The 19,451-nt window shown below is 35.7% G+C and overlaps 1 protein-coding gene across 2 annotated transcripts in view; it reads right to left on the bottom strand.

Annotated features, from left to right (window-relative positions):
• Window positions 1–19,451, bottom strand: part of Tok (tolloid-like protein 1 tolkin) — a 150,770-nt gene that overhangs the window by 5,117 nt on the left and 126,202 nt on the right. For both annotated transcript variants that reach the window (XM_078194318.1, XM_078194319.1), the window contains exons 5-12: window positions 14,723–15,115; window positions 13,234–13,412; window positions 8,656–8,886; window positions 6,238–6,462; window positions 3,893–4,360; window positions 2,069–2,191; window positions 1,669–1,987; window positions 538–829 (exon numbers count right to left, since the gene is read on the bottom strand). In XM_078194318.1, coding sequence (XP_078050444.1) covers window positions 538–829; window positions 1,669–1,987; window positions 2,069–2,191; window positions 3,893–4,360; window positions 6,238–6,462; window positions 8,656–8,886; window positions 13,234–13,412; window positions 14,723–15,115 — 2,230 coding nt within the window. The remainder of the gene's footprint in view (window positions 1–537; window positions 830–1,668; window positions 1,988–2,068; window positions 2,192–3,892; window positions 4,361–6,237; window positions 6,463–8,655; window positions 8,887–13,233; window positions 13,413–14,722; window positions 15,116–19,451) is intronic.

Below are 19,451 nucleotides of genomic sequence, written 5' to 3'. Positions count from 1 at the left end.
AATTTTAGATGTCTTCAATTTCTCTCTTTCATTAATCGATAATTTAATTAATAATTTAACTGTGTACTTTTCATGGAAGTGGAATTCTATTAGCAAATATTTAATATTATCTTACTGTCTAAATAAAATATCTGTAGAGTGTCTTATTTACAAAATTCCATTTACAATATTTATAGTATTTACAATATTGTCATTCATGATTGCAGCTAATTTGTGTATTATTTAATCCACAGTCGTAAATAACAATATTTACATTGCCCTATATACAGTATAGTTTTGCAACTGTTATTTGAAACTATGAATTATTGTTACGTTGTGATGGCAACTTTATAGTATCTTATTTAAATTGCAATTATGAATAACAATATTTAATAGCTTTCAACAAGGGTGGACAAATTTCACTGTACACAGAGAAATGTATTGTTATTTCTGGTTCATCTCGTTATACTTAATTAAAGCGATGTAATGTAAGAAAGAAATGAAGTATGTTTTCATTAATATATAAATTAGGATTATATAGGATTGAGAAATACTAACTAATTTAATACGGTGGCCAGGTTTGGTGAGGAAATGCCAAACGCAGTCCTTCAGGCCTGGATAATTATCCGGGTAATTAGGCGACATAATAGTGCCCATCGGTGAGACAATTTCGTATTTGCAACCGCCCTCCTTGCAATCGTGTCCATTTTCATGGAGCGTGAAACCGTTGTGACACGAACATTGATAAGAGCCTATTATGTTTCTGCACTCGTGTTGACAGCCACCGTTGTTGTTTGCGCACTCGTCCATGTCCGTAAAGAAAACAGCCGCAAACCCTGTTTTCTGAATACTGCGGGAACAAACCGACAATGTTTTAGCAGCAACAACGCAAACGCGTGCGAGCAGTTCAAACACGCAAACAAAATTATATCGGTTAATTGTATATTCAACTTAATTATGTGTCCAAATATTAAGCCTTCACGACTAACAAGTAAACCAAGATAATTTATGGAAACTGAACATTTTCCAGTTGATTTTAAAGATGATTGTAATACATTGAAATTAAGTAAAACTGAATTGTTCCTTTTAATAATTTTGATGAGTTGGAAATAGTGTAACAATATTATTAAATTCTTCTCATATCTTGACAATTTTATGTTGCAGTCATTTTTGTTATAAATATCTGTCATGTCTACTAACGAGTTGTTATGAATTATCAGTAGAATAACGTTGATCCAACATTCTAAATAATTTATTATTCTAACAAGGTTTCACATAGAAATAGATCAAGTTAAACTAATCTAAGGACAACGTTATTTATTATACAAATTGATGAAAACGTAATTTAATGTTGTAAATAAACTGTTCCATTATCTGAACACTAGTATTTCCTTGCACAATTTGGATATACTATACATAAGTAATCGTAACTATTTATTTAAGCCTACGTAGATCCTCATCTTTGACACTCGGATGATGGGAACGGGTCCATTTGAATCCAAAATATAAATATTATTATATAACTGTCCAGTTCTTAATAATAAATTAAAATCGTCACGCATTACGTAGACGTCTATGAGAAACTAAACAGTCTAGGAGGAGTTACCTTAACAAATTCGTTGCGAAGAATTAATAAATGGAATTACAAACGATTCTAGTTAGCTTAACAAAAGAAAAATGAACGAATACCTGTTATCGGATGTAAAGGCTACTCTCATAAAGTTGCCCTCGGATGTAATTAACGGCGGCGGCCTGGAACCGCAGAAGACCCCGTGTTTCCTCAAGATGTCGTCGCCGAGTTTGCTGCTGACTTCGACAGCGTCGTATTCGCAATCTTGCTGTCGGGCTTTGTTACCTTCCAGGTCAAAGTGCGTAAAGTTCAGCGTTATACGATATTGCGGCGGAGCTATGATTTCCCAAACGCAGTCCTTGTTACCCGGGTAGGTTACCGGAAACGAAGGACTCGTGATGGTTCCGTTGCTGTCTTCGAAAACACCGCCGCAAGCATCTGCCGGGAACGTCATATATTCCGATTAATCAAATCGAACGAAAGCACGAGATAAATATTCGATTGCAAATAATATTTTACCTTCGCAGTGTTTTCCGTCCGAGTGTAATTCGTAACCGGGTTTACAAGCGCACTCGAATCCACCTAAAGTGTTGATGCAATCGTGCTCGCAACCGTGCTCAATTAGGAGGCACTCGTCGAATTCTGCAATATTTGTGAAATGCGTTATCGTTTCAATTCCACGTCTGTTTGATTGGTAATAAATTTGTAGCTTTTTTACGGTTTCGTGACCCCTTTCGCGCGATTTCGAACGAAAGAGGATCGACGCGTTAGAATTATACAGGATGTTCGATTTTAATTTGCAAGTGAAGTATTGTCCCCTTAGGCGTGTAATTTGTTGTTTTTGAATAAATAAAAGGACTGCGTTATTTATAATTCATGTAGTAAAAGAAAAGCAGTAGGGAATTTTTAGACCTGATTGTTGGGTTTCGTAGATCACTTGCTTACCATGATACTTAATAAATAGTGTAATAAAAGAAAAATAATAGGCAACTTTTCGGACGGATTTCTGAATTTCAGGAATCACATAAGGAGTTAAAGGGGGAACTTAGAGTAAACTGTATAAGTATGGATTATTTTCGGTATTCTCTTTGTAGCGTAAAATATTGACCAAACATTTCATTACTTTTCATACATATTCTTTAACATAGAATAAAAATTGATAAAACTAAAACGAGCATTTATCATAATAAAACTATGCGTTGTATAAATCTAAATCCTATTTGTAAAAATATGAAAGGAATAATAATATACGCATTTGAAAATTTATCATAATGAAATTTTTACGAAAAAACCGGTCCTTTGTTCTCAAAACAGGATTTCCGTAGTTCTATTATGAAAAATCTTAGTTTTAATAGATATAAGTAAGTAATGTTACTTTTAATAAGTTTAATAAGTATAAGTAACTATTATCTAACACTTTTTAAGATATATAAGATTATTATAGCTTTCATTGCAACTGACAAGTGTTATTGTTGTATATTTACACTATTATAAGACAGACTGATGTTTCTAGATAGCCTTGAAATATTAATTTAATATAAATAAAATGTAATACGAATGAAATAGTAAAATACAAGCACGTATTATGGAACACCGTTTTCGTACCATGTTCTCGTGTTTCATAAACAGAAAAAATTAAAAAAATATATCATACGTAATATAGAAAGGTATGTCCTTGCAAAGAAACACCTATGTTCGAATAAATATTTCTTTTACAATCGATAGTTACATAATAATATTCGTACGAATGAAGTTATAGAGAACAACATATAAGAAATAGAAAAAATTATTACATCGACTTCCACAAGCTCTATTTATTTTTTATAGCGTTATTTGTGCTATTATTTGTATTCATTCAAGTCTGTTGAATCTACTATTGTTTCGAGAAAGGGTTACAATTCAATGATTTTCCGTGATAGGTGCATTTACCTTAAACATCCATAAAACGTAACGAAACGAAAGAATATGTTTGAAGATTTCTGGATATAAAAGAATATGTCTGAAAAGTGACAAAGAATTCCATCAATGTTTCATGTTCTAGAAAAATTTGCAGAAAATCATCCTAGCTTTAACAATTTATGCAAGACTTGAGTTAACACTTTACTGACCGGTAGTCATAGTAACCATTAATTTTGTATCTATTATTGAGATAAATCTGCTAGATTGTACCACTCCAAGGTTCAATATTATTATAAAACTTTCTAAATATTAAATATCTTTTGCGATTAATAAGATAAATGAAATGAAAATAGAAAGGAAAATTGAACGTTAAACTAAATTTTTCCGAGCGAATGGCCGGTCGGTAAAGTGTTGAGGTAACATACGCGTAAAGGTAATCCGCACCTTTCATGAACGTCGCCGAAAATCCCGCCTTCTGCACGGATATGTCGCTAACGAACTTCACCAATAGCTTGTTCCCCGTGGACTTAATGTCCGGCGGTATCTTGTAGCCGCAGTAAACCCCGATCAATGGAGAGTCGCGGCTATGACCGTCGCGGACCTCGACGTAATCGTACACACAATTGTCGTGGTTCTCGATCTCGAAGGATTGAAACTTTAGGGCCACTTGGAAGTTATCCGGCACGGACAGCTTCCAGATGCACTCCTTGCTCGATTGGTACTCTTCCGGGTAATTTGGCGACTCCAAATGACCGGTGCCGTCGAGCTCCACCTCGCCGCCGCAAACGGCCTCGTAGCTCGCGGTGAAGCCACGGTGACCGCTCTGACGACTGGACGTCACGTACGTTACCAGCATCCTGCTTCCGGTGGAGACGATGGGTTCGTGGATCTTGCCGCTCCCACAGAATCGACCTGCGTTATCATCGAACACACCGTTAATATAATAAATCTGCCCGTTGTCGCAAATCTCAACTCTCGAAATCTCATTCGTCGCATGATCCGTTTTGTTGGATGTTTCCACGCACTTTCACTCCTACTCGCGATTGCTCTTTGGAAAATTAACCCTTTGCGGACGATGACTTTTCCGACCAAGTGAGGTAGCATTTCTCAAATGTGCCGAGTATCTTGTATACAAATTATTTTAATTTATATGTAATACATTTATATAATTTATATACGATTATATGCAACTATATACAATTATATAATTTACATAAAATTATCTTAAATTGTATATAATATAAATATAATTTACATGCCATTATATGCAATTATATACAACTGTATAATTCATATAGAAATTATCTTAACATAAACACCGACTGTCGCCTCTCGTCCGCAAAGGGTTATGCTTTTGTATTTAGTAATGTAGGGTTCTTTTCCAAGTATGAAAGGTAGAATAGTTGAGAGTGCCAGTCGTAAAATACAGAATGAATGAGACGGATGTTTACAGAGTTTCTATGGAAATCTATAATAATTCGAATTTATGATGGTTCATTATAATTTTCTATTAGAGATCTGTCATAGATTAAAATTTCTAGTTAAATATCTATTTAAAACCCATTAAAGTTCAAATTTTTATAAAAACTTCCGATTCAAATTTATAATGAAAGTTTATTATAATTAAATTTTATGATAAGAATGTATTATAATTGAGATTACCCTCATTTGAAATGAATTCGTTTAAATTTCTATTAAAAGTCCACGATAATTTAGAATTTCTATTAAAGATCTACTACAATTTAAATTTCTATAAGACTCTATTATAATTCAAATTTATAAATATAAAAATCAGAAAATACAACGAGGTCTCGCGTGGGTACAGATTTTGTGGAACAAAAATTGTGCTATGAAAGGGAGCACACGAATGCAAAGGGCTAACTGCTCGGATTTACAAAGTTTTCACTAAACAAAACGCCTGTAATACTTTATTAACTTCGTGGAGCCATTCGCATTTGTAAACTTTAAGAAGAAAAATAATAGCTTCAAATTTCTATTTGATTTTCTAACAAACAGGTATGTTTGAGACTCGGACATTCAAAACGAGACCCTTCCAACAATCGAAATATCGAAAACTTTTCTCACAATTAAAAAAACCAAATACAATTCAAAGTAGAAATTTAATTTAATATATAAAATAAAAAACTGGTCATTTAACCATGACGAGTTTCCGTAGCTGAACTTTCTATTAAATTCAAGTATTTTATTTAATGGAATTCAGCCGTATCACGCAAATTATTTTTCCAACATTGTTACATTTTTCTAGATCCAGACGAAGTCATGAAAATGCAATAAATTAGCATGGAAATTAATTTTCGAAGAGCAAGTACGACGCGGCGGTCAAAGTGTCAAACAGTTTTGTAACATTTCAAGTAGAAACGGCAACAATCAGAGAATCGTAGAATACCGGATCTGAACGTTTTATTAAAGCTTTAAATCGTCCCGCCATTAATATTCCCGGAAAGAAATCCTGTCCGTGACAATTTAACGATGAAATAAGGAGATTACGGTTGTAAACCGCGGCTGACCCGTCTCCGGGAAACACGGCCGTCAAACGGGCAATTTTTATCCATTAATTACCGATGTACGCGATTCTGGAGAAATACGTTCCCAGCGTTGGATTGTCTTTGGAACCGGCCCGGAAAAAAAGAGTCCTCGGTTATTTCCTAACCGAGAACGATTGTGCGATATTTGCGATAGAACCGGCCCGATACAGGGGGCGAACCGGGGATGAATGTAAATTTTCGTCCTACGTTCGCAGCCTCGACGTCGCGCGTTATTTGGCTCACCTAGAACGTTGCTCTTGTACCAGTATCCGTCTCTGATCTCCAGGTAGTCGCTGCGGCAAAAGTTGCTCTTAAATATGTCCAGCGACGTGATGTTCAACACGATCCGTTCGCCGTGGGTCGCCGTGATCCGCCATTCGCAGCGTTCACCTTCGATCGCCGGCGAACTGTTCGGATGCGTCGGGGATCCGAAGGTGCCGCTGTTTTCTTGGAACGTTCTCCCGCACTCTGCAGATGAAAATGTAGAGACATTCTCGTGCCAAATGATCGCACCGGGGAAATTGAATGGGTTCGCCCTTGAACCGAAAAGGTTTTTAGCTGGTCCCATTTCTATCTCCACGTTTCGATTTTCTTTTATAGATTGTTCAGTTTACTTCTTTGGCATCGGTTGTTTTATTAAATTTAACCCCTTGCACTATCGCTCCTCTCATGCTGCGGCGATTAGCATCTATTCGTACTTAATAATTTTCCTAATAGGACCAAACAATTTTTGTTTCCTGAATTGTCTTTATTTACCTTCGTTACTATACCTTGATGGCAGAAGAATTTATTTTTACTTCGATGTAGAAGGAATTAATAATATTCATATTTAGTAGAGTTTGCATAAAATCTTCACCACGAGTCTGACTCGTTATTATAGTGCAAGGGGTTAACAATTTATAGAAAAGCTTGTTGATAGCGATAAACATAAGCAAAATTATTAGATTATGATATGTATTGCTAGAAAGAACTTGTTGCGTCATGATTTGTATTGGTATTGTTACTGAAGAATTTATCGAGATGTTTTTAACTGTGAAACAGTTGCTAAAAAATTAGAATCTACGTAGAGTTATAGTTTTTGTGTATAAATGGTAACTGGCAAGTTTTAGATTACTATGCCTGGGTTCGCTATTGTTGCATCACCGTCGACTTATCATTGATTAAATTAATACTCGTTGATTTATATCTATGTGGTGAATAAACTGGGTCTTTTATTTATTTATTTATGCCCAAAATGAGTAATTTAAATAGAGGATGATGAAGGCATTAGAAGAATTTAAAAATCTTAGTAAACTATTTTTAACTTATTAAAACTATTCAAAGAAGAGGTATATTTATGTTTATTTAGCTTCTGTTTGGTGTAATGGACACCAACAATTTTATTTTGCACAAACATTCGCAGTCTAGTGATGAGGATCGATGATAATAATCTTGTATAATTAAAAAATAATTCGATGATAATAAAGACGTTTTATATAATTTTCCAAAATTTCCCTGAAAACTATATGATTTTTAACAAGTGACATTGTTTTTATATAGACCACATCATTTCTACAGATAGTATAAAAAAATGCCGGACATGTTGTGAAAGGCGGTGCAACAAATTATCGGGCGAAGATGCATTGAGCGATCCTTGGTTCTCATACAGTCAGTCCCATAAGTATTCGTACCCTCATTGCTTATAAGAGAAATCTATTAAAATCAAGGGATGCGTGTAAAATTTTGCAATAAACTTTTTATTATCTTATTTAATATTTTTGGATGCGACGGAAGAGGAAAAGTTTGGAGAAAGCCTAATGCAGAACTAGAATTAAAAAATGTGCAACCAACTGTAAAGCACGGGCGGAGGCTCCGCGATGGTGTGGGGCTGTATGGCGGCATCCGGAGTGGGCAAACTTGTCTTTATCGATGGAATTTTGGATAAGATAAAGTATCAAAATATACTCGAAGAAAATCTGCACTCAAGTGCGATTAAATTTGGTCTGGAAGATGACTACTATTTTCAACGTGACAACGATCCGAAGCATACTGCTCAAATTGTTCGTGAGTGGATACTTTACCACGTTCCTCATTTTTAACATACATCTCTTCAGAGTCCAGATACAAATCCTATAGAAAATTTATGGGCGGAAATAGATAAAAGACTACACGAGCATGAAATTTTCAATAAACAAATGCTAGAAAACAAAATTTTGGAAGTTTTGAATAGTATTGAACCAAATATCACATTAAAACTGGTAGAAAGAATGCCAAATCGATTAAACGATATAATAAAGCATAAAGGTGGACCGACTAAATACTAGAAAATTAATATAAAGTAAAAAAGCTACTCTAATATGCGATTTTTTGACAAAATCTATACTGATACGAATACTTTTGTAGACTGTTATTACGTACTACGAGGAGTAAAATCAATATATTTTAGTTATTAGTCAATCAATGTTGTTATCATTTGGTATAAATAAACTTTATACATGTGTTCATTGAAAATAAAAAGTTTATTGCAAAATCTTACACGCGTCCCTCGATTTCAACAAAAATTTCTCTTATAAGCAATGAAGATACAAATATTTATGGGACTGACTGTAGCTGTAGAAAATTTGTATTCCGCGTGATCAATAATTATTAAATCACTGTCTAATAATTACTATGCGAACTTACTGTGGCATTTGTAGAGAAGATTGGTCTGAGCGATGTCTCCTTCGCTGAGCCGAAGCCTCTGTCCAATCTCGGGCCGTTTCTTCCCGTCCCTTTCCATCGGGAGGATCGTGTCTAAATACGTGCCCCTCGAAAATGTGTTCTTAGCGTAGTGCATGATCGAGTCGTAATCGTACGGTAATCCAAGCGAGTTCACTTCCTCTTCCGTGAGCTTATTGAAATTGTACTCCTGACCTACGACGAGAATCATTCGCTTATACAGGACAAGAAAACGATTTCATTCCACCTAGCTTTGCAAAGCGTCTTGTTACTGGGTCTGAACAAACGGCGCTGCTTTTTGCACGTCACGAGTGAAAATATAAGGAACATCGGATCGGAAGTTTCTATCACATCCTCCTCGTATTCCAGATCTGTCACTACGCGACTGTCATTTATTTTTTTTCTGTTGACACACTTTCTTGCAAAGAGACGGATTCAGTGCGTTCGCTACCGCTGTCGTTCGTTTGCGACGATTCAGTGTTTCTCGCACAGGAAATCGAATTAATTTTGTCTACGTCGTTAAATGAAATTGTGGTTCGTAGCTTCTATCTTTTTCTGCAACAATATTTTTACTAATATTTATATATGTATGTTATTGGTCTATAATTATTTTTATATATTATTGTTTACATAGCGAACGTACTGAAAGTGATGTCGAGCTGATTATTAGGGATGATCAACAAGTAAAATATTGTACTAATTTTTAGTTAGTTAGTTGTAGCACATATTAGTAATGGTGTAATATAATTTTTTTTACCTTCGATAGAAGTATATCGAACAATGCCGTTTAATGTATGGATTGGTATATAATAACATTGGCAATTTTTCAAGAATTGTATTATATAATAGTACTAAATATTGCACTATATAATAATACTAAATATTGTGCTATATAATAATACTAAATATTGCACTATATAATAATACTAATTATTGCACTATGTAATAGTACTAAATATTGTGCTGTATAATAATATTAAATATTGCACTATATAATAATACTAAATATTGCACTATATAAAAATACTAAATATTGCACTATATAATAATACTAAATATTGCACTATATAATAATAGTAAATATTGTAATATATAATAATACAATGTAGTACAAATATAGTAATACCAATACATGCTACTTGTACATGCAATCAACGCAAACTTGACTTTACGAAAAAATCTGAATATTGCAATTCTTTTATCTCGTGCATGTTAAATCTAATTTTTTTACATCACTGAAACGGAACTTCACAAACTGTTGTAAAGGAGTTATGGAAACAATTTTTATATTTCATGCTCTATACAGAGGCGAATTTAAGTACAAGCTAAATTAACTACAGCTTAGGGCGACAGTTTTTAGGGGGTGGCAGTTCTCGAGGAAAATTTCGAGTAGTTTTACAACTGATTTTTACGAATTGAACATAGAATATTTACTATTTCTGTATATTATATTATATTTAACACTAGACTAATCATTTGATGGAAATTGTTACCTTGTCAGGATTCAAAAATATTTAAATGACGAATAATATATGTTTTCACAAAAATGCTAAATTTAGTAATTTAAATGTTTACGAACACTCTCCATTTTTTCACTGTGATTCTGACTTTATGAACAAATTATAAATATTAACCCTTTTGCACTGTAAATCTGAAATAATTGTCTTAGCTCATAGTATTTCCATTTTATGTAACAAAGTGCACTTTCATGCACACGAAATTGATTCTAGTAAGTCACACCAATTAGTTTTCCTATTCAACAACTTTTTAAACCTAATCTTTGTCGATATAAAAATGATCTTGGGACGTGATAGAACAATTTTAATTGTGCCTCAGAGTCACCACTCGACTGCAAAGTATTAATTGCACATTTATGGAGCATTTGTTCAATAAACTTCTTTGGCCACACAGTTGCGACAAAATGCATATTTCTATGTAGACATCTTTGAAAACAAAATAACATTCCTCAAACTGGACCGAACGTGGTGAATTTTTGTAGATGCTTTACAACATTAAAAACTATGATTTTCAAAATCTGTTCGTTAAAAATATTCTTGCATATAATCTAGTAAACTAATCCTTCCAACATCTCAAAAACAAATGGTTCCACATGTGGTTCCATTTTATAAAACTACCTCGGCTTTAATACATTTACGGTAAAATAATAATTTCAAAGTAAAACAAATCAATGTAAAATACATTTATCGCATGACATAAAATAGCGTCAGCAAAGATTCCGTTTTCTCAAACAGAACTCCATCGAATCCGAAAACATAGAGTAGAGTGCAAGGTGATGTCTGTGCAACACCGAGACCGTCTAACGCCATAAAACTTGTCCGGGACAACCGTAGATCGGATAAAATCGCGGTCGGGGTGACCGTGGGTAAATATAATTTCTGGACGAACGGTGCGACGTCAGACCCGAGTGGATTTCGATTATCCGTGGCAAGCAGGCCACGTCAAACGGCCGTTTGACGTTAAATCATAGGAGATCTCGGTCAGCTAGCCAAGCCAGACTCCCGGCTGCAGGGAGCGGGCGTCGCGCGTCGTAGCCGACAGCAAAAGAAACAAAAGCGATCGATTCCGTCGAGTGTCCAACTTCTAACGGCAAAGCCGTTCTCGACAGTGTCGATGGTTTCCGTTGCGCAACGGGAACGTCAGAGGGATCGTGTACGGCTGCCGATTGTTGCTGCCGCGCCGCGCCGCGCCGGCTCGTTCCACGACGACCGGCGACGGTGTGTGCGCCGCAGTCGGCCGAACGTAACGGATCCCGCTCCGTTCAATCGGTATCGGATTATTGAAACGGCCGAAACGGCGGCCTTAAACGGAACCGCGACAGCCGCACATGCAATTTTGCGGGTTCGTGACGGTTCGGCCGCGTCGGGAGGGAGTCGGCTCCAAGGCACGATTCCGGGGTGGCAAACAGATGGCGTTGGATCGCGAGCCTGCTCGCTAATTAAACAGCTCGTTACCGTTCCCCCGTTATTAGTATCCATTAATCGAACCGCGATCACACGCCGGCCAGAAACACTGTCACCCGGCGTATATAAATATTAGAACAGCGGGGCCCGGTTAGTTGTCATCGCTAATGATGGGTGAGATTTACGCGATACCTACGGCAAATTGGTCCATTAATCGAAAACGGAAACCTATCTGCTGTGAAGGCAAACGTACAAACGATTCCGGCTAGAAACCGCGCGTTAGGAACCCTCCTCACGTTCAACAAACATCGACGGTACTTAACGTTGTCGAGGAGCACGGCTGACTTATTGGATGCGAGTGTCCCGGCGCACCGAAACGATCCTGTACGCCCGACCGATGCATCACACAAGGCTGGATACACCGTCGCGGATTACGTATTTGGACATAGTTCGCATGAAATTGGAAATATATCCGTGCGCCAGTCGAACAATGGCTTATTACGCGAGGAGTACCGGCCACGTATGAATCGCATTGCGGAACGAGAAAACGGTAGGCTCGTAATTACTGTAATTCATTGAGATCGATGAATTAGATACTAAGACGTTCTCTACGGTATAGTTAATTTCGTGTCTTCTTTCGACGCTGATTATGTATTTCGTTTTTAATCTAAGGGTTGTACGATGTCTGTTGGAACACCTGGAACATGCGCTCTTGTAAGCACGGCGGGGAGGTAATGAAGACAGATTACGTCTTAATGGCGCGGGAGGGTTGTTACGATGTGGGGATTTTAATAGGGAAGTTTGAATACGAAGGTGCAGCACTCGTTTCTAGATCATCTGTAATCGCGTGCGTTGATTGCGTAGATTATGGCGATTGGGAGACGTGAGCGCGATTTGGAAATCTAGGGTCTTATAGATATTATATATGTAAATTATAGGTGGAACATTTGTCGATTGTTTCTTTTTTTATTTAACATAAACTGCTGCCAATAAGTCTCCGGCCTTCTGCTTATTTCGAAGAGAATGATTATTAGGACACAGATACAAATTTTTGGATTAATTTTGTTACCGAAATGTATATACATTTTATAGTAATATACACTTTAAGATCACCATTTTGCATATAGAATACGCAAGATGCATAATAGAGTACAACAATTTTATATCTTTTTCTCATCGATATAACGTCGACGTGTATTACATTGAACTAGTGACAGCAGCATCAATTTTGTTAGCTTTTGTGATATAATTTTTATACAAGCTTCGATAATACGAAATTATTTTTTAGATAATAGCAAATTCGCAAAGCAGAAGCAAAAACTATATAGAACTTTATTTCGTTACGTTCGATGTAATATGTAAAATATATACAATTTTTCTTCAAACGTTTTCCCGAATTTTACACGTCAAACAATAATTCTTTTATAAATAATATTATGGATAAATATATGCAACAAAATTAAGCCAGATATGTAGGTATGACTTAATATTAATTTCCACCAAAATAAATAAATATTTGATGACTTATTGGCGAGAGTGTATGTATTATTTTGGAGAATTTATTCTTCTCACGCCTTCGTTTTATAAGCCGCGGAAAAAAATCATCGAGAATTTCACTCACCGGACATGATGTTGTCACGAATGATCTGCACATGACGGTCTCGATCGGGTCTCGTGTGTTCGTGCCAAAAGCCGACGACGTGACCCAATTCGTGAACAACAATTCCGAATTTGTCGCAATTTTTTCCGATACTTATCGCTTGCGGCCCGTTTCCTCTTTTCCCGACGAACGAGCAACATCTGTAACAGGAAAGTGCAGATAGAAGCAAATAAAACACGTGCTAGAAAAAGCACGATGCATAGACATCGCTGTTTCGTATGTCATTATAATCGCATGAACGCGATTCTCATAAATTCTTCAAGGGAGGTTGTTATCTCAGCAATTCGTTACAATCAGATTTTCCGTGATGCAGTTTCAGCAAACCAGTGCACGTAATCAGTCCACTTTTCTTTGAAAATGAGTTCGTGGTGCAAGCGCGTCTTCGTTATGGGATCTTTCGGTCGATAAATCAATATTGTCGTAAATGTAACTTATTAAAAATGGTCTGAATAATTTATGTTAAATGTTAGAGGGACTAGATCACTGTGCGATGATTGAAATACTTTATTTTAAATTTTATCATTACTTGGTAACAGTAAAAACATAACATAATAAACAGTAACTACATAAAAAATAATATAATTACATATAATGTAGTAAAACTAAAAATTATTAAATTACTCCAGTAAAACTAAAAATTATTAAATTATTGCAGTAAAATTAAAAATAGTACGTAACTACATAGAAAACAGTAACAAGACTGTTCATTTTTCATTCTTTCATTTGAGTTTATAACGAAAATATAAAAAATGTATTTGGCACTTCTCGGTAACTTATATGCACGTTGAAAATTTTATTACAATCGGTTAATCTTGACACGAGCTGTAAACAATTAAAGATCGCGAAAATCACAGTTTTTCACGAACTTCGATCATGAATAGGTAATTTTTACACGTTTCAGTTGTTGTGGCTTGACTATGCGTTTACTAATTTCAATGAAATTTTCAACATGCCCAAGATACCCAGAAATTTCAAATACATTTTTTTACAATTATCAAAAATTACCGAATGCATTTTTAAAATTTTCTTTATAGCTTCAGATAAAAAAGTGAAGAAACGACAGCTTTTTACATTTCTCTTACTTCAAATAATTGTAACATGAAGAAAGAAAATATTTTATCGTAAAATATAGTTATTTATCGTACAATATTAGTTCCTACAATATTCACAGAAAAATTCAAGTTATTCAGACCAGTTTTAAAAGAGTTAACCACTTTAAAAGCGTCGCCTCAATATTGTTCCCCACAACATATAAACAGCAAAGAAAGCTCGTAGTCGTCGAATCGGAAAATCTGCAAGGTATCCGTGATTTGTCGCGCCAATCTAGCACGCGGCTGTTAAACAAAGGGTTCGTTCGATTGATAGACCATCAGCAGCGAGCGCTGTCGGCCATTAGTTCGGTCCCCTCGCGTCCACGGCCAAATTTACAGCGACGCGTTGGCAAACTCACCCGCACGGCCTCTCCGTGAACAGTATATAATTAGGATGTTCCGCGGGGACCCTCTCGACGAATTTCACGCAAGTGAAATTCTCCCAGTGTCTCATGGCCTGCTTGAACAGCGCTTTATGGGCCCCGGAGAAGTTGCCATCGATCTCGTATGGGATCACGCCGTGGTCCCACACGCGCTCCTTGCGGGCCGTCGCGGCTCTTCTCGTCCTGCTCGAGAAACCGTGTCTCGTGGTGCCGCGTTTGTTCGCCAGGTACTTCGCCTTGTGTTCCACCTCGTAGAACTCGATTGATCGCAGTCGTCTGTCGTGTAACGACACCACTTCGTCTGAACTGTCGCCGAAGTCGGGCCTGACTTCTGGAAGCTTGCGGCGGCGATGCCTCCTCCTCGATGATCTGGTGACAAACGAGGAGACAGAGTTATAGGTCGCTCGACGTTTCACATTTTTCCTTTCGACATGTATTATCTGGACAAGGAAATCGGGGGCGGAACATTCGTTAATTTATATTTCTTTATGCGACAAATTAACCCTTTGCACTCGAAGCTATTTTAACCCTTTGGCTACGGCAGACTTTGGCACGGCCGTAGTTTTTTCGTTAGATATGCATTTCTGAGGAAGTATGTTGAAATATTCAAAATATTGAATTCTATTACATCAAATCAATATTACTTGTAGCGAGCAATAATTTTAAGCTTTTTTTTTACAATGTATAACATAAATATTACACAATATATAATTAATCAAATTTAATAATAAATGGGGGCGAAATTTGATCTTGACGCCTATTGGCGCCTACAGTACCGGGAAGCCAACATGTTTCGGACGCCAATAGGCGCCGACAGTAGTCAAAGGGTTAACTCCGGAACCAAGATATTTCTTTCGACCCGCGCTATTTCGATTTTACATGATTTATTCCATGTTAACACGTTCCGTGTCAAGCTGCATTTAGTCGACTCTTCATTCTGGTCAATCAACGCTTTCAAAATCAATATAATATTTTTATTTATTAATTGTTGCCAATATAACTATGAAATAATCTTATTATGGGTCCATCCTTTTGGTGGAAATTATTTCCTTGATTCTATCTTGTCATAACATATCTTTTTAACGCATTGAATTATATTATTTATGCACAATTTAAGCACGTGACGTTGACTTTATTAGTTTATAAAGCATTTGCATTTTTAAAGATGTTTTCAATATAACAGAATTTAGTGGTATAAAAATTCTTTTGGAACGTGGACGTATCTTATTTCCAATGGCGCTGCACAGTCGCCACTCGAGTGCAAAGGGTTAATTTGCGCTTTCTAAACGGGATTCTTTTTTCATTTTTATTTTAATGCTACATTCATGTTTCTACATTTAATAGAGATGATCTGTTGATGTAATTTACGGTTATGTCTATATTGTGCGATACAGAGGTAGTTACAGTAGTTAACTTTCGAATGGTAGACAATATTCATAATTATATAGTATAGTTGACGATTCTTACGACTATTATCAGCTTTAATCATTAATTTTCCGAAATATAGTTTTTTGAACACGTTAAGCATAAATTTGCGAATAAGAGTATTGATATCAATCATATAAATAAACAAGCTTTTTAAATTTATAGTTTTGCTTTTTAATCAATAGCTACTTACCTGAACCTTATGACTGATAGATTACATTCTTTTAGGAATGGGTTTTAAGGTTGTTATTATTAAGTTTTAAGGAAACTTGAATGGAAATAGAGATGTATATATTTTATTCGAATAACGAATCAAATTTTATACGTAGAATTTATTCGAAATATTAATCGAAGAATTTACTCGATACATCACCTGAAGAATTTATTCGAAAATAATATTGTCCATCGAAAAATAACTAAAACTAACAACTAATAATTTTTTGATTTTATATTTATTTAAATCGAATGTAATTTATCAATAAAGGAAGCATAGGAAGTTCAGTCGACCCTATCATAGCATCAAAGGTTCCCTTATTTAACAATTATAATATATTATCGCATGTCTGAGTATATACATATCTAAATTTGTAAATATATACAGAGTATTCAGAAAAAGTTAATGTAGCTGATAAGAGAGAAATTCTTCACACAGAATTAAGCTGCAAATGTAATATAAAATTTTTTCTTACAGGTTTAATTTTTAAGAAAATTGATTTTGATGTCAAGGTTATGCCATTAATCTTAATTATAATTTATGTCAAGATTATGTGAATAATCTTAACCATAATTTATGTCAAGGTTATGTCAATAATCTTAACTATGATTTATGTCACCTTTATAATCCTTTGGGAAAAATATTCTCCAAAAAATTCCAAAAGAAACTACACATTGTCACGTATTTCCTTCATGACTTTTATTTCTTTTCCATTTAAACAAACTAAAATAAACAGTTACCAACTAATCTTTACTCTCAACAATATTATGGTCCTATAAAAATTAATATCGCTTTTAAAAAATGAAAATTAAATTTTAAACAACGTGCCAGCAAAATACAGACGTCCACCGCGAAACACTTTGCGCCGTCGTGCTATCGATTCCGCCGAGCCAAGAAAGTTTTAATGTTCCCCGGCTGAAACAAAAAGTCGCCGAGCCATTTCTAAAAAGATTGTTCGGTTAAATTAAAGTTCGACCGGCGCGGTGGACAATCGTCCGGCCCGTTCTATCGTAATTTCATAAGCGAGCAACGGCCGGTCGGTTCCTCTGACATTCTCATCGAAACATCGTTACGAACAAAGAGAGAAAAAAAAAGAAGAAGTTCCAAGTTATTCCTCCCCCCTCCCCCCTCCCCTCTCTCGTTCCTCTTCCCGTTCTCTCTTTACGATCTGTAACGTTATTTACGCGACGCGGAAGGGGTTGGAACCGTTCCTCTTTCTCCTCCCCTTCTCTGCCGGTCCCCTCTACAACCCCTTCTGTTCTTTTTTATCGCAAAAAAAGAAGAGGAGGCTGGCCCCGTTTGAAAAAGAAAATCCTTCCCCCCCCCCCCCCTCCCCGGAAAATTTACTCGCCACCGGCATCGAAGCGTTCAACGCGAGCTCGTTAAAAGACGTGGGGAGGACTTGTAAAACCGGAAAATTTACGGGGTCGAGGGTAACCATCAAATGTTTAATGTTGTCCGGGACGTAACGCCGTGTGTCCGGGCGCACTCGTTAAGGGATACAGCTTTCTCTCTTATTAACATGCTGTTAGCGTGATATTGAATATTACTATCGAAGTTTCTGGTACGCCAGTACTCCCTTGGCCATTATTGTCGTGTAAATAGCAATTTCGACGGCACGTCCCGGCCGGTATACCGATCGTAAAATGATCAGACGTTTCAACGGATAATCAACATTGGTCATTGTTGTTGACTAAGTAAATAGCGGCCGGATAACCATCGGTACAGTTGACCGAGCCGGCCACCGAGTTCCGAACGCGAGTTCTGGCAAAATAGTTTATCGCGGACGATAGAATTGATACGCGGGCGAAAGTATCCACCGGGCTAATTCGAGCGCACTGCCAAAGGGGGCTGTGAGTCAGTTTACGTTTCGAACTCGAATGGCGACTTTCAGGATCCATTAAAAATTATTATATCACGTTCGGACATAATTCTCATACTATCGTATTTGTTGCCGTTTAAAACATTGTTCAAAGTTACTGTGTAATAAAAGGAAATGCAAAAACAGAATCGTCTCCGTTAATTGCAAGAAGTATATGTATATTGTACAGAGGTTTACATTTTGTGTTAACTTTAACAGATTGCAAGAAATTTAACAGTGCTTTTAATTCGTTTAATGTTTTGCCAATATTAATGTATTGCCTATATTAATGTGTTTATTTATTTATGTATTTATTAACGTTTGTGTATATTAATGTATTTATTTATTTATTTATTTACGTATTTATTAACGTTTGCGTATATTAATGTATTTATTTATTTATTTATGTATTTATTAACGTTTGCGTATATTAATGTATTTATTCTGCATTAATGTATGATAATTTGGTCATAAATGCATAAAAATCTGCGGCTCAGTCATAATAGACTTAATTTCATGTGCGTAAATGTATATATTTTAGGTGAGGATTATTTTATACGTTTTCTTAGCGATACTTTGCAACAGATTATTTAAGATACTCTTTTTATAAACCATAATGAAACGTGTGATCATTTTATTTAGGTATTGAAGACTAGAGAGTCGAATAAGTTCGATTATCAATGCAACAGCAACTAAAGAAATATTTTTCTTTTTTTGCATCGTTTTTAAGATCTATTTCTACAAAATAATTCTTGGATGCAAGTCTGAACTCTCTTGGAAAGAGTGTATAATAAGGCTTCCTGAGAGATGGAAGAAGTTAATAAAACAGAACGGTTCATATACAACACGATAAATCAACCTTAAACAGTAAATATCGTCTATTGATTTCGCATTAAAAAAGGAGGGAACTTATGGAACACTACAATATATTTTATAGTATATTTTAAAAAGCTTCGTTGTTGATAGAATTCGTGTCAAAATTGAGAACGAAAAACGTGCGATATACGTGAAATGTAGAACGTCATTTGACGCAAGTGTCTGTTCGTGACAGGCTGATTCTACTTACAGATATTCATGACCGAGTAATTTACCTCTGCCCGATGCTAAATATAAACACTTGCATTAACAGATAATAATTGACTTAATTAACGATACTCGTATTTTATAACGCCAGAATTTCCTGAGATTTTTAAACAAGCTTTTTG

This window comes from Augochlora pura, chromosome 11 (assembly GCF_028453695.1).
Source record: "Augochlora pura isolate Apur16 chromosome 11, APUR_v2.2.1, whole genome shotgun sequence".
Lineage (NCBI taxonomy): Eukaryota > Metazoa > Arthropoda > Insecta > Hymenoptera > Halictidae > Augochlora > Augochlora pura.
Note: the sequence above shows the minus strand (reverse complement) of the source record. Positions and strands in the feature narration are given on the sequence as shown.